The sequence below is a fragment of the Rhinichthys klamathensis genome, unplaced genomic scaffold, assembly GCF_029890125.1.
Source record: "Rhinichthys klamathensis goyatoka isolate OS25496 unplaced genomic scaffold, OSU_Roscu_1.1 h1tg000036l_1, whole genome shotgun sequence".
Classification (NCBI taxonomy): Eukaryota; Metazoa; Chordata; class Actinopteri; order Cypriniformes; family Leuciscidae; genus Rhinichthys; species Rhinichthys klamathensis.
In genome coordinates this window covers 9792421-9806575 of record NW_026606584.1, presented here as the reverse complement: position 1 = coordinate 9806575, position 14155 = coordinate 9792421, and the positions used below count along the sequence as shown (strand labels likewise).

At 37.0% G+C, this 14155-nt stretch overlaps 1 protein-coding gene across 30 annotated transcripts in view; it reads right to left on the bottom strand.

The window, feature by feature from the left end:
- kif1aa (kinesin family member 1Aa) overlaps positions 1-5649 on the bottom strand; it is an 86281-nt gene extending 80632 nt beyond the window's left edge. For 12 of the 30 annotated variants that reach the window (XM_056246281.1, XM_056246282.1, XM_056246283.1 and 9 more), the window contains exons 1-2: positions 5357-5648; positions 3069-3232 (exon numbers count right to left, since the gene is read on the bottom strand). In XM_056246281.1, the coding sequence (XP_056102256.1) occupies positions 3069-3174 (106 nt within the window). In that variant the 5' untranslated portion in view covers positions 3175-3232; positions 5357-5648. Of the gene's footprint in view, positions 1-3068; positions 3233-5356 lie in introns of all 30 variants that reach the window. The other 18 variants (XM_056246271.1, XM_056246273.1, XM_056246275.1 and 15 more) reach the window with 3 other exon arrangements.
- Positions 5650-14155: the final 8506 nt, after the last annotated feature.

Below are 14155 nucleotides of genomic sequence, written 5' to 3'. Positions count from 1 at the left end.
AGTCTCCCTTTCAAAGGAGAAAAGGGACGCAATCTACAAAACTATTCACACAATGGTTTGCATGTGTGTTAATGTATATTTTTTTTTAGAGTATGTGATTCGAGTAAAGTGCCTTTAACCCACAGAATCCACATACACAACAAAAACAGGGTCAAACATGTTAAGCAATTGATTTGTTTCTAACATTAGATTTTGAATAGATCTCTTCCATTACGCCACTCCGCTGGGCCTTTGTGTTTAAGGTGCCTGACGATTGTGTTGAAGGTTTTAAAAGGATGCTTTTGAGTGGACTCTGAATAGACAGGCAAACCACACAGGATGTCTGTGCAGGTAATCTAGCATTTCAAGTTAATGTTATGCTGTGTCAATGCTGTCCTGAGATCAGTCGTAAAGGTGGCCATGTTAGAGGCTGAGATTCGAAATGTCATTATTAGAAAAACACCATAGAAAAACAACAACTTTGAAGCAGACACTATAGAATAATCCTCACTTTTCTAAGGTTGGAAATGCACATAACATACTCTGGCAAACTGGAATGTACTCATTAAATAGTAAAACGTAATCAAGATCCTAAGATTTCTTATGTAATCACCAAAGTTGTCTTAATTAGGCACTACCAGCTGTGCATTTGAATTCACCTCCAATGTTCAAATTAGCAATGCATCAAGAAGATGTGCTAATGTATTCAGGAACGTCAGAATTAATTTGTAAATGGTGAGAGTGATGCAGAATATTTTTTTGACAGAGTGATAAGTGCACTTAATGTCCTCAATGTCTAATAGACTACCCTGGACTCATTATTATTCATAGATTTTCATGGATATTTATGAACATTTATATGTTCGGATATGCGCTAAAACTCACAATATGGACATACAGACAATATGGATACAAATATTTATATGGAGTGACTATAATTTTAGTTACAATATACTATTATATAGATATTTTTTCCATTACTGCTTGAATTGATGGCAGATGTGATTTTGAAAATATTGTCAGAGCAGCGCAGTTCATCTCTAAATATTAGAAATATGACAAGGTTGACAACCACAATCCATTTAAAAGGACAGTAAGTAACTGCTGTTTTTTGATGGCTCATTTCTTCATTGTTCAAGGTTCACAGTCTACTCTGTGCCCATTAAAACAAAATAACTGGACCCTGGTGTATTAGGCTTTTATCCTCAGTTATCAATGTCATATTTACATTATGCCCCACTAGCTCAGCTCGCCAAAAAACGTCCAACAGCAAAAATAAAATCTGCAACATGGCTTACAGATTTGCCAGACCCTTCGTAAAACCCTTGACCTGAGCTGTACAACAATACTGTGGTGTAATATTACATCCTCTATAACGAGGACCCTTTTGTACAGATATGTGCACAGTGTTTTTACAAATATTTACATGGTATAACAAATGTCCTATGGCTTTATACTGCAATTATTTTTGACTCAATATCTGATGTAAACGTCAACACTTCATCAAGAACTACCTCAGGTGAAGAGACGATAGTGGACACATTGTTTTTTTCTCGAGCAACACAAGGTGGAAGGGAGGAAGCTAAATTAGGCCAGACTCTAAATATTTCACAAGCCCTCATTCATTATTGACTAACGGCTTCGCCCAGCTGGAAGATTAGAAATCAAATCTCTCTCCAGTCAACGATTAGTTCCCTCAATTCTCCAAGCACATACACACTTACAACCAAGAAATTCTTCTGTATGATGACATTGCTGTAAAACTGTAGGCAATAGGCTACCCCAATCCTAATTTAAAATAATATTTTAACATAGTACATTTAACCCTTCTATAACATTCTACAGCACACTGTAGAATAAAAAGACAAAACAAGGTAACACTTTAGAATACTGTTCCATCCTTAATTAATAACTACAGAGGAACAAATGAGTAACGCATTCTAGTACTGTTAGCTAACAAGAAACTCTGATTAACTAATTAGTAAGTAATAGCGCTCAATTGAATGCGGTAGTTCAATATTAACTAATCAATAACTACTTTTTTTCATACCTCCCAGAGAACTACTATATGGTTCATGATTAATGTGAATAATGCACATTAATTAATTCCTTCTAAAGGATTTGGTAAAACTTGAGTCATCACTAGTAGGTTACCATGATCTTCACTTCAGAATTGTGCATTATTCACTGCATTAATTATGAACCTGTATATAGAGGTTATTAGTATTCCTCTAAAAAAAATAGCAGTTATTGATTAGCTAATAATGAACTACCACATTCGACTATAGCACTACTTACTAATTCGTTAATCAGAGTTTCTTGTTAGTTAATAGTAGTTAGAATGTTAATATTACTCTTTTGTTACTGTATAGTTATTCATTAATGATGGGACAGTATTCTACGGTTTTATCCAAAATAATAATAATAATATATATTACTTTCGGCCAGTAATAAATTATATAAAACTGCAAAATGTAAAATAAATGGGAAAATTAGCAGCAACCTGATAATTTACTAAATAAACTTTCTTCTACCTCATCTAAACCTTTTAAGGTGTTTTGAATCTTGATTATGTTCTTATACTATTCAATGATCCAAAGAATGATGCCTTCTCATAAGTTACTTTGAAAATGACCACTCTACCAGCTAAACAAGTAAAAACAGCAAACCAAAATCGATCACTAATAATTACAGCTGCAGTGGTCATTGGTATTGCTGCTTGTCAGATGATAGGTTCATCGCAACATCCCTTTATTTTTTTCCTCGGTTTTAATAACCACTGTAGCCACATTAGATTAATGGCCGACTATGAAATGAATGTTGGATCAGATTTACTAGAGAGTTTATTCGCCCACGGTTCAGTGATCAGTTAGCTACTGTAACACATCATCTCAAAATGGCTGCCCTTATGAAATCCTGCAGATGAGGTCAAACACTCAGATAAACACAACGCACGCAAGCGAAAAACAATATTTAGACACACAATAAAAGTGATGATCTATAAACTTGAGTCTTTTGAGAATTATTAGCGATTTAACTGCTGGATGTCCGTCATGGAAGCACTGGGGCTCAGATGCATGGGTACTTACTGGTTGTGTTTCCTGACATCTGGATGATGCACTTGGAATCTTTACCGATTTCACGAGAGTTGAAGGGCCGAACTCTCACCGCCACCTTCACCGAGGCCCCTGCCATGGTGCCTCTGTGTGTGTGCTGAGAGCACTCCTTTAAAAGCCCAGGTCAGTGCTCACACCTGCCAATAGAAGAATAGAGCATTGATGGAAAACTGATGTCAACAAACAGAAAAATGGAAGATCTATAGCTATTATATATATAGGCTATATATACAGTATGTCCGACCCTATCAGAGGATAAGGAGAATGGAATAGTATATACTATATTTCTATTTATATTATATAAATAAATAATTACACATGAAAAGATGCTTACTAATTGATTGAGACATTTTGATCAATGCACTAAAAATAATAAGACGCTCAACGTACAGTAAAATCCATATTTCTGCACGCATGTGCAGCATTTCTGAAAGTAAAGGAAGGATATTACTCATTGTGTAGTTCCATTACTAGCAGCAGATAAATATTGATTTAGACTCTTCTCCATTGGAAATTGAATTACACCTAGTTTCGGGAAAGCTGCCTATCACCATAGCAACTATGAGTATAATTTTTGCTGAATCTATTAAACAAAATGGCATGAAGGGATGAAAAGCAAACGCATGATGTCAGTTGTGACTTACAACAAGGTTAAACAATAAAATCCCAAAAATGTTTCAATATTTCAATGTTCAGACAAAACAGGGAAGGCTGTGTTTATATGACCTCACCGTAAAAGGATCATGCACGGTCAGCTACAGATCTAGAGAGATACTCGGCCGGCAGCAACAAAAGAAGTGCACGGCTGGCTAAATGTCAGTACGCTTCCTAGGATTACAATAGCCCAATAACAGAACTGGCTAACACATACTCCGAGTCCAGCTCAGCCTCTTAGTCGGACCAAAATGGAGGTTAATGTGTCTGGGGAGATTTATGGCATTTAAGCCTCAATCTTCTTTGAAGAGTTCTACTTCTGTTTATATATGTGTTGGCATCAGTAACTATGAGGTTTATTTGAATACATATAAATGAACTCATACAGAGATCTCATGTAAGCATAATTCTGAAATGGCCAATTATAAGGACATCATGCTGAGTCACATTCTGGTGTGGCAGAGTAAGTTCAGTCTCTCTCATTACTCTCCAGGTTACTTAGAGTCTTAGACCCATTGACATGAACCTCAAAGGTTGCATGTCACTTTACAAAGACATTAAAAAGCTGGGGGTTTTAGTGTTATTGAGTGAAATAAATGTTATAATACACGTATTGTGGCCGACACTTTGATTAATTAACCTATACACATCCATTCTAAACAATCTGTGATTAACATAATTGGTAAAAGAGAATTTAAGACCATGAAGGAAAAAGATCAAGCCATTTTTTTAGGTAAGAAATCTAAGAATAAAGCTCATGTATTTTGTACATACAGTGCATCACAATTAAAACTCCATTCAGATGCACATCTTCATTACAGATAAGCAGAAAGATCGATTGTACAGCATGTTGTCATGTAACCTAAAAAAAAAGTGATAATACCTAAATTAAATGCTTTTATTCAAGTCAAAATTATTATCTAACAAGCCTTACTACAATGTTACACCAATAAAAGTAATTTTAAGGGCCAGATCAAGAACGTGTGCCTTAAGGAAATATTTAGCAGTGTAGATCATAAAATCATACATATTCAAGATTCTTTTTAATTTGCTGTCTATCATTGTGTTCCTAAGTGTTAAGCAATCTACATAAATCATTAATTGTGCCTGACATCATTTGCATAGTGCTGTTAGAACACGATTCCATAAGCGTGTGATGCCAGAAGTCATAATATTTTATCCAACTCGCGATTATATTAACTCTTATATATTAGAAATTATATATAAGAAATAAAAAGAAAAGGTTGTACTGTAAAAAAGTATAAATGAAATACTTTGCCCTGTAAATTCTCAAATCGTGATTCATTATTGTGTGCCTGCCAGCTTGAGACAATGAATGACAGTGCATTTATTCTTCCCGCACTTATATGTACACAAGGACAGATGGCCATTTATGACGAACAACATCTGTTCCATTACTCAATAAAAAAAAAAAAAAACACTTCTCTGTCATAATAATAATGTCTGGATTTGTTGACAGCTCTGAATGGCCGCACCCCACAGCAGTCCCACCCTGGTGACCCAACACCAAATAAACACACAGAGCCTCATTAATACTGCATTATCCTCTAGAACACGCTAACAATGGAAAAAAAAAAAACTCTTACCTTTCCAATGGAGACCCTCTGATGCTCTCAGCTATTGACTCTACAGATCAGCTCCAACTACTGTCTCTTGCGCTGGCTTCTCAAAATCTTTTTCTTGAGCTCTTCCTCTGATATGTCAAACACAATCTGCTTTTCCCTCTTGTTTAACAAAGGATCCTTTATTTGTTCTGGATGCCCGTTGAGGCCTGCTTGTAAGGAGGGAGGCTACTTGGAGGAGAGATCTTTGAGTGCCCTGTAATGTAGAAGCCAAAATGGCTCTGCTGGTGATGCTGAGACTGAGTGAACCAGTGACATCATCAGTGAGGAAGGCAGAAGCATCAATGCAGTAGAGAGAGAGAGAGAGAGAGGGGGAGGAGAGAGGAGGGGGGTTGAGGGGATGGAGATTAGATTCCCCACGGAGTACGGTATGCGCGCGCGCACACACACACACACACACACACACAAACATAGCATGAGATTCAGTGGCTAGTGCTGGACTGCATATGCGTGATAGATTAAAAGAAACCAAGCAGGTAGGTTTGTATCCAGTATGATTTTTAAGACTAAATAATATTTTAGATTTACGTTAATTCACCTCTAATTCTTTTGACGTAACCTCTTTCTTTGTATTTGTGAATTTAGAGACTAAAAGTAAAATGACACCAGTAAAGAAATAATTCATGTTATTAATGTATCTTAATAAAATTTCCATTCATTTTATTTGCAATTAGTTTCATTTAACAGCTATAGATTCTTAAATACTGAAGGTAAAAATGGTCTAAAATTCTAGATTATTAAAAACAGCAGTCATTTAAATTGTTATGCAAGTAAGGGGTAATTGAAAGAAAATATTAATAATAATAATAATAAAATAATAAAATAAGTAATAACATAATAAATAAAATTAAACATTAAAATAAATATGAATTAATTAGAATTCATATTAGGTCATTATTATTATTATTAATATTTATTATTATTTGACTTTTATATTTGACTTCTAAACTTTAATGTCCAACTCTTATGCTAAATAAAAATAAATTACTGAATGTAACAATTGTCTAAAATTCTAGAATATTAAAAACGGCAGTCATTAAAAATGTTATGGAAGTTTTAAATAATATTAATATTAATAATTATCAATTAATTATCATTCATATTATGTAATTATTATTATTATTATTAATAATAATGTTTTTATTATTATAGTATGACTTCTACACTTTAATGTCGAGTGCTAAAGAAAAAAATAGTTAATTCTCAGTTTTTATACTTTTTTTAATTAAGAGCCAAAAATGTATATAAACAAACAAACAAATAGATTAAACAAACAAACAAATAAATAAATACAAATAAAATGTAAAAACTACTCGAATCAAAAATGCTATAAATTACATTTTTGGAGATTATGGTTCTGCAGTATTGCTTATAAGTTAAAACATTCCACTTTTTTTTTTCATGAAAAAATATGGAATTGCAAAGAAGTGTAAATAATATTTGGCCTCTTTTGGACCTTTCCTTTGAGCTATCTGTCGAGGAAAAATCAGCTTTCAGGTGGGATTACTCAGTTCACAAACTATTAGAGAAAATTGGACTGTGCTCTCCCCACAAATCCAGTAAATCCATGTAACACATTCATAAAGGAAGCTTTTCCCACTGACATTAATCCGCCTCTATTCTTCTGACTCAGCCCCTCTTTGCATTTTCTGAATTTAGAGACTAAAAGGAAATGACACCAGTAAAGAATTATATCTCATGATTAAGTCCCATATCTTAAAATTTGTATTACTAAACAAAAAACAAGACTATGTTGAGCTTCTAATAATTAAATAATTATTTTAAGAGTACATTTAAACAATTAAAGTAATATTATTGAAGTTATATGTGAAATAGCCATACTTATGAGGGGGGAAAAGGGATTATAAAAGACTTACCCATCAGCCATTAATAGCCATCTTTTAAAGAAGATAACAGAGGTTATTATATGCATGATTTAAAGTCAAAATAGTTTTTATTTAGTGTCTCTAGCCTCTATGTGAGGAAAGAAAAACAGCGCAGCACATCAGTGCCTCTGAATGCTGTAATGATGATTCAGTGTTTTGGCCGGTTCATGTACAATAGAGGGAAGGGCACAGACCATCTATGCCACATCCAGAACATGGAAGTATCCCTTGGGTTTCACCCAAATCAGATGCAAATCAATGCAGTTTTCTAATGTCCATCTAATGAGCCGAGCAGGTCATTTACTTCATCTGGGACTTCATTTCCTATTGTCTTTGTCTTCCTTTTCATTCTATTATCTTTTGCTTGTCTATACTCTTCCTAACAACTCTTTATCTCGCCCTGTTTTGTCAACATGCCCCTTCCTCAAAAGTCTGACCACTTACACCTGTCACAATCTCAGACTCTGCAACAACACCAAGTGGCCGTTCTTGATCACTCATAAATATCCATGAATGAAAGTCATTCAGTACTATATGTGTGTGACTCACAAATATTTAGAAACGTGCATCCACAACATCACCGATGCTGCACAGTAAAGACACACACACACACACACACACACACATATACATATATACACATAGTGGGCGTGGCTTTTTTTCCAACTAGCACCTGATTGGATCTAGAAAAGTAGGTGTTTTCATTCAGCTTGTCAGTTGGAGGGGCGTGGTTACGGATCTTTTTTTTATTTTTATTTTTTATTATGCAGTAATAACAAAAAACTAATTAGGACAATAATAAACAATAAACAATACAAAGGGTTACATTACATAAACATAAATAACATTAAACTAGCTTAAAAGATTGACACCATTTCAGAGTCTTACATGCAGTGGAGTTTTTAGAGTTATTCAAAGAACTTAGATACATATCAAAATCTTTCTTAAAAATGAAAAAAGAAGGAGTTTTCTTTGAAAATTTACACTTCTTGTGAATATAAAATTTGGCAAGAAAAAGTAGCAAGTTAAGGACAAAATTAAAATGAAAGGGGTCTAATTTCAGAGAGTCACCAAAAAACACAATTTTTTGGCTAGAAGTTTAAAGATAAATACCTTTTAACAAAATTTGAGAAGTCAACCCAAAAGATTTCGCAATACACACATTCCCAAAACAAATGAATAATTGTCTCATCAAACTGATGAAGGAGCACAAGGGGGAAATACTATCATTAAATTTAGCAAATTTATAATTAACTGGGTAGCAATTGTGAATAATTTTAATAGAGACTTCACCCACATTATTAGATAAAAATAATTTGATGAAGGAGCCAGAAGTTCTCCCATACTATATCATCAAATTTATTATTCCAAAAGCTTACACAAGCAGGTAAAGAAATCTGATCTCTGTTAATGGTTACGGATGTTAAGCAGACACCCAAACTGTCAAACGTCATCAGGGAAGGTCCTCCAATGGAGAGGGAAGGGGACATTTCAGATTTTGATTAAATATTACGAAGCCAAAACATTTTTTTGTGTGGATTGACTTGCATGGATGAATTGTTCACCACAAAACGATCAATTTAGGCAAACAAAGTAAGTATGGTCAATTTTGAATTCATGGGGACTTTAAAAAGAGCACTCAGACTGCATTTATTTTATTTTTATTCACTAATTTTCTTTATATCTTTTCTCTCTCTCCCTCTCTTTTTTATTTTTTTTTATTTAAATTTGAATCGAAATGGGACAAATTCTTTGATTTACCCTGGGATACGGCTCAGACAGGAAGGCACAGCAAGCATCGAGCAACCACAGCATTCAGTTAGACACAATGCCAGTCTGAGCAGTCCCTTGTGGCTGCTTTTCTCTTCTTGTGTCTCTTTCTCCTTCCCAACCCTTCCTGCTTCTCTGTCTCAGCTCAGTAGAGCAATACTCTGAATAATTTATCCAGCTAAAGAAGCTCTGGTGTGGGCCTGATGCCTGATACCGTCTTAAAGGGACACGCTTTTAACGAGAATACTGCTACTAAAAACATGATGATAAAGGATAATACAACCTGGAGTCCACAACCGTCACACATAAACAAACCTAATCCTACCAACACACAATTCTCAGCTGTATTCTCAGTTTGAGTAATTCATTCCAAAGCCATGCTTACTTAACCCTCTTCCAAAAACAAACTTGAATTATACTTTATAAACAATCTACTTAGTGCTGGGCTGTAAACCGGTTTAAACCGAAAACCGGTTTATATTTTCGTTACAATATTGATTTTTAATAAACCGCCATACCGGTGTATTTAATTACAACGGCGGAACGAACGTTACGCTGCGCCGCGCGACAGACGGACCCTTTTGAGACGGTATTTGAGACAGGCGTCTATATGAGACAGGCCTATATAATTTAGTGTTGAGATGTTGTTCTTTGAGTGTAGGCCTAGAGTCTCTAATCTCTAAAAAATCTCCAAATGCTCCACGTGAAACTGCGGGGAGAGAGAGCAAGACAGCGCTCGTGTTGTTTGAAGACGTTAGAGTGCGCACGCGCGGCCGGAGCGCTCTCTCTCTCTCTCTCTGCTCGTGATGCGCCCTGTCAAGCGCAGCAGTCATTCTATTCTCCAACACTCACCGATCAAAAAAAGGCTTTGGCGGGACAAAATATTGCTTTGGCGACGGCCAAAAAGCGGACGATTTGACGGGTTTTATTATATTAAATACAACCCGAAACTAAAAAGTTCTGTATACATAGTTCCCACCATAGACAGTATAAGAAGTGGACAGAGCGATCTCATTGGAACTCAGTTGAGACAGTTGAAGCCCATTTTTAGCGATTTTTGAGCACTTCCGTTCCTGACGCGCAGACTCAAACCGACTCAAACTAAGCTTGATGACGTGAGCAACCTGTCTGACAGATGTTAATCTTCTAGTAGTTGTGCGTGATTATTACCAACGTTAATCTTGCAGAGACGGGGAACTTGAGCAAAGAGTTCTTTGGCGTGAGTGAGCAGGAGTAAGAATTCCGTTGCTTTTATGGACTCATTATCTATGGGCTTCTCCCTTGACGGGACGTCCCCCCCCCCCCCGATTACTTGCGAGCTTCTCCTCCTGTCTGTACGGTAATTTCTGTACAGCGCGACAGAGAGTTGAGTGGTTATGACGCAATCGTTAGCCTATTTTTACAAAATCTGTTTCTACGGGGCCATAATGTAACATAGAAGGTAATGGAGCCCTTTATACATTGTCGTGTTTCTTTAGAAATAAATAATGGACAAATGGAGTCTTTAAACGCCTCAGATGTAAAGTTATTCGCTGTCAAAGTGACGCCAAAATGAATGGGAGTCAATGGAAATGCTAACGCAAGTGAAGTTCTGCTACAACATGGCCGGCTTCAACTTCCGGTAGATGGATTACCCCCTTGGTTCCCACAGGCCAATTAATGTCACGTGACCTCCCCGGAGACGCCATCTTTGAGGGCATAAGCTGCTCTGTTTACAAAGTTTTACAAGCAAATTTCGAATATTTCTTTCGGTTTATAATGTTACGAAAATCATGAAGAGACAAAGTGGCAGAGATTATAAAGAGACTATTAACACAAGACAGAGAGAGGTACAATGCGAAAATTTCAGTCATAAATGGTGTGGAGGAAGCACTGAGCACTGATTATGCAGCTTTGCCTCATCCAGTATTATCATGTGTAACGTTACCATTATCTGGTATTTTATACACATGTGAGCAATTCCGAGCCTGGAAATCACTGGAGGCGTACAATCAGTTTGTCGAGGGTTCGGTTGGTGACGTTTGCTCAAGTGCAATCAATGGAAAAGTTGTCATCATATTGAATGTATGTAGTGTGATGCTAGACTATCTGTCTATTAAAAATCCATAGCCTTCATAACAGCCCTTATAACAGTCATCAGTGCTTTATATAATATGCATGTACTTATTTGTACACTGAAGAATAGGGTTGGAACGGTAGGGGCACAGGCGTAACTATCGGTAAGCAGGGTACGCGGTTGCTTACGGGCCCGGACCAATCAGGGGCCCGCGCCTGACTGGAAGATATTGATTGACAGCCGGGCCCCCTAACGCATTTTACTACGTTTAGTCTGATCGCATTTTACTTTATCGTGAATTTATTTGAATAAATAATGACAACAACATAGTGTACTGATCATTAGATACAAGTATGAAAAGACCAATGATGGATTTTGGTGTAATTTGTTTCGAATTGGGACTGGGGAATCCCCGGGTTGGTAAGTGAACATGCGTATTGCGTGCAAAACAGTAAAAACAATGAACTTGAGACAGACAATATCGACAGGCTACTCCTGATTTTGTCAGTCATCTCATCTCTTATATGCTGTGTCTCTATGATCATATTAGCCGCTTTCCGTCCAAGTAGTTACAGGAACTTAGTTATAGGAACTGTCCACTTCTAAACAGTTCTAAGAACTACTCTCCCCCAAACTCGGTTTTGCTGTTTGCGTTCGCACTGGCCAAGTGGCCATAGGAACTTGTAGGAGGGGTAAGGGAGTGACGCAAGCACGGCGGCGGCGCCACATACAACAACAACAAACCAGCGTGGAGGAGGCTATCGGAATGTTACTGTTCTGCCTTGCCGGGAGCTTAATAACGAGTACGAACGGCGGCGTTTAAAGACTATGCTTGAGTTCTGTACAGAGAAACAAAGAAGACGAAGGCTCCAGCGTAATATGATCTTAAGTAATATAATGGAAGAAGATAGAAGAGCAGAGCGCAGGAGACAAACAAAACGACGGGTAAGTTTAGCAAGCATAGCAATTAGCTGGTTGAATGCGTTATGTTATGAGTTAGCATAGCATACATAGGCGAATTGCAACAGACAGTGAATAAAATGTGTTGACACTGGGCGTGACTTATAAGTTGAACCAATCAACGTAGAGGGAAAGGGAACTGAAAAATTCCTCGCTCTAGACTAGGTACTGAAAGAGTTATAGGAACTACGGTCTGAGGAACTAAAAAATCCCCAACTTAGTCCGGTCGGAACACGCGAAAAAAAAGGTTATAGGAACGTTAGGTTCTAGGAACTGCAAAAGTCCCTCCGGTCGGAAAGCGGCTATTGTCCTATTCATGGTAGCCTAGTCGTGGACATTGCGTCATCACGTGCTGTAGGGGGGCCCGCCTTGATAATCCTGCATAAGGGCCCGGTGTTGGCTCGTTACGCCACTGGGTAGGGGAGAGCCGGGACGATTGAAACGCGGGACGGATGAAACAGAGAGATTTCCTTGAAAACAACTCACGTCATTTACGTCAAATTTCGTCAGCACTTACAGCACGCAATGCCTATCAGACCCGCGAAAACATTTCTTTTTTTACGTCATGTCGTTTTAAAGGTAGAGCCGGAAAGCTGTTTTTGAGTGCGGTTAGTGAATCCTTTTGTGCAGTACTTTTTTTTGACTGTCAAGTTGTATTTATGTTTTCATGTGCCATTGTAATAATAATATGGGACGTGTATAAGTACTGCAACACATCCTTAAGTGTGTAATATCAGAGTTTTTTAGTTTAAGTGTAAAACGGGTCTAACTGGCAGGAGGCGCTGTCGGGACGGTTGAAACAAGTGTTTCAACCGTCCCGACAGCGTATCCTGCCAGATACATCTGGTCATAGGAAAACCGCGGTTGACCTTGTTTTCTTCATAATAACAGGCTATTCAAACTAGCAAACACTCAATATAATTTAAGGAAGAAATTTAAGAATATGAATTGTAAACGGATTCGTCAAAATAGCATATTAGAAAGAGCAGTCAAAATGCGCATGGCTTATCGCCTATTGTTTATTGGGCGACAGAACAAAATGGTTAATATGAACCTTTAAATTAAAATAAATTACAAAACATGTTTGTAACAATTATGTACATAATTACATTGTTAGGTATTGTTCATAAAAACAAGCATTAGATTAGATGAATAGTTGCCGTTTAAACCTAATGTTTCATCCGTCCCACCCGTGTTGCAACCGTCCCGCCTGAAACAAAGCACAACTCCCGTTCAAAGTCAATTTTTACTTAAATCATTCTATATTTGTACCGGATAACACATGGTACTAAGAGAACACATATGTGAGTTGTTGATTACAAAAACAAAAAAAATCTATCTGTAACCTTATCTTAGAAAACGACGTTTATCTGAAAAGTGTTTCAACCGTCCCGGCTCTCCCCTACATGTATTCGTATTGAACCGAAACTGTACGGGCGTCACGGTTCAGTGCATGAATATACACGGTATAAAAATAAATAAAACTCGCGTGCAAATTTATTTATTTATTTTAATTTATTTTGCTGGAGTGTGTGTGTGTGTGTGTGTGAGTCTCGTGCGCGATCGAACAGTGGAAACTGTTGTTTTTAATACCTCGTCATTATGTTAATACAGGACATCATTCAAACTGCAAAGTGTTAACTTGTTTATTATCCTCGCAGCCATAACCTCCGTCGTTGTTCTGACAAAAGCTTAGTCTTCTCACATTCATGAAGTCTAAAGACGGGTATACGGTAAAATCCAAATTTAACTGAACCTCCAGCACAGGCGTAGATTTGGTTTGAACATTGGGGGGGTTGAAGTTTGGGTATGCCTCCTGATATTGTGATCATGGTATAAATAATGGGGGGGGTCGTAATGCATAGATTTAAATATTGGGGGGGTTATATCCCCCCCCCCATCCCCCCCACAAATTACGCCCATGCTCCAGCACGATTTGAACATCCATTGACCCAGCAGGTGATGACCATTTTCACTTTTTATCACGAAATTAACTCGTTTCAGCTTCTTCTTCTAATATTCACATGCCCAAAGAAATGGCGCCGGGTCGGCAAATAACCGTATGTTGTGACGTCATGTTTTCATATGACG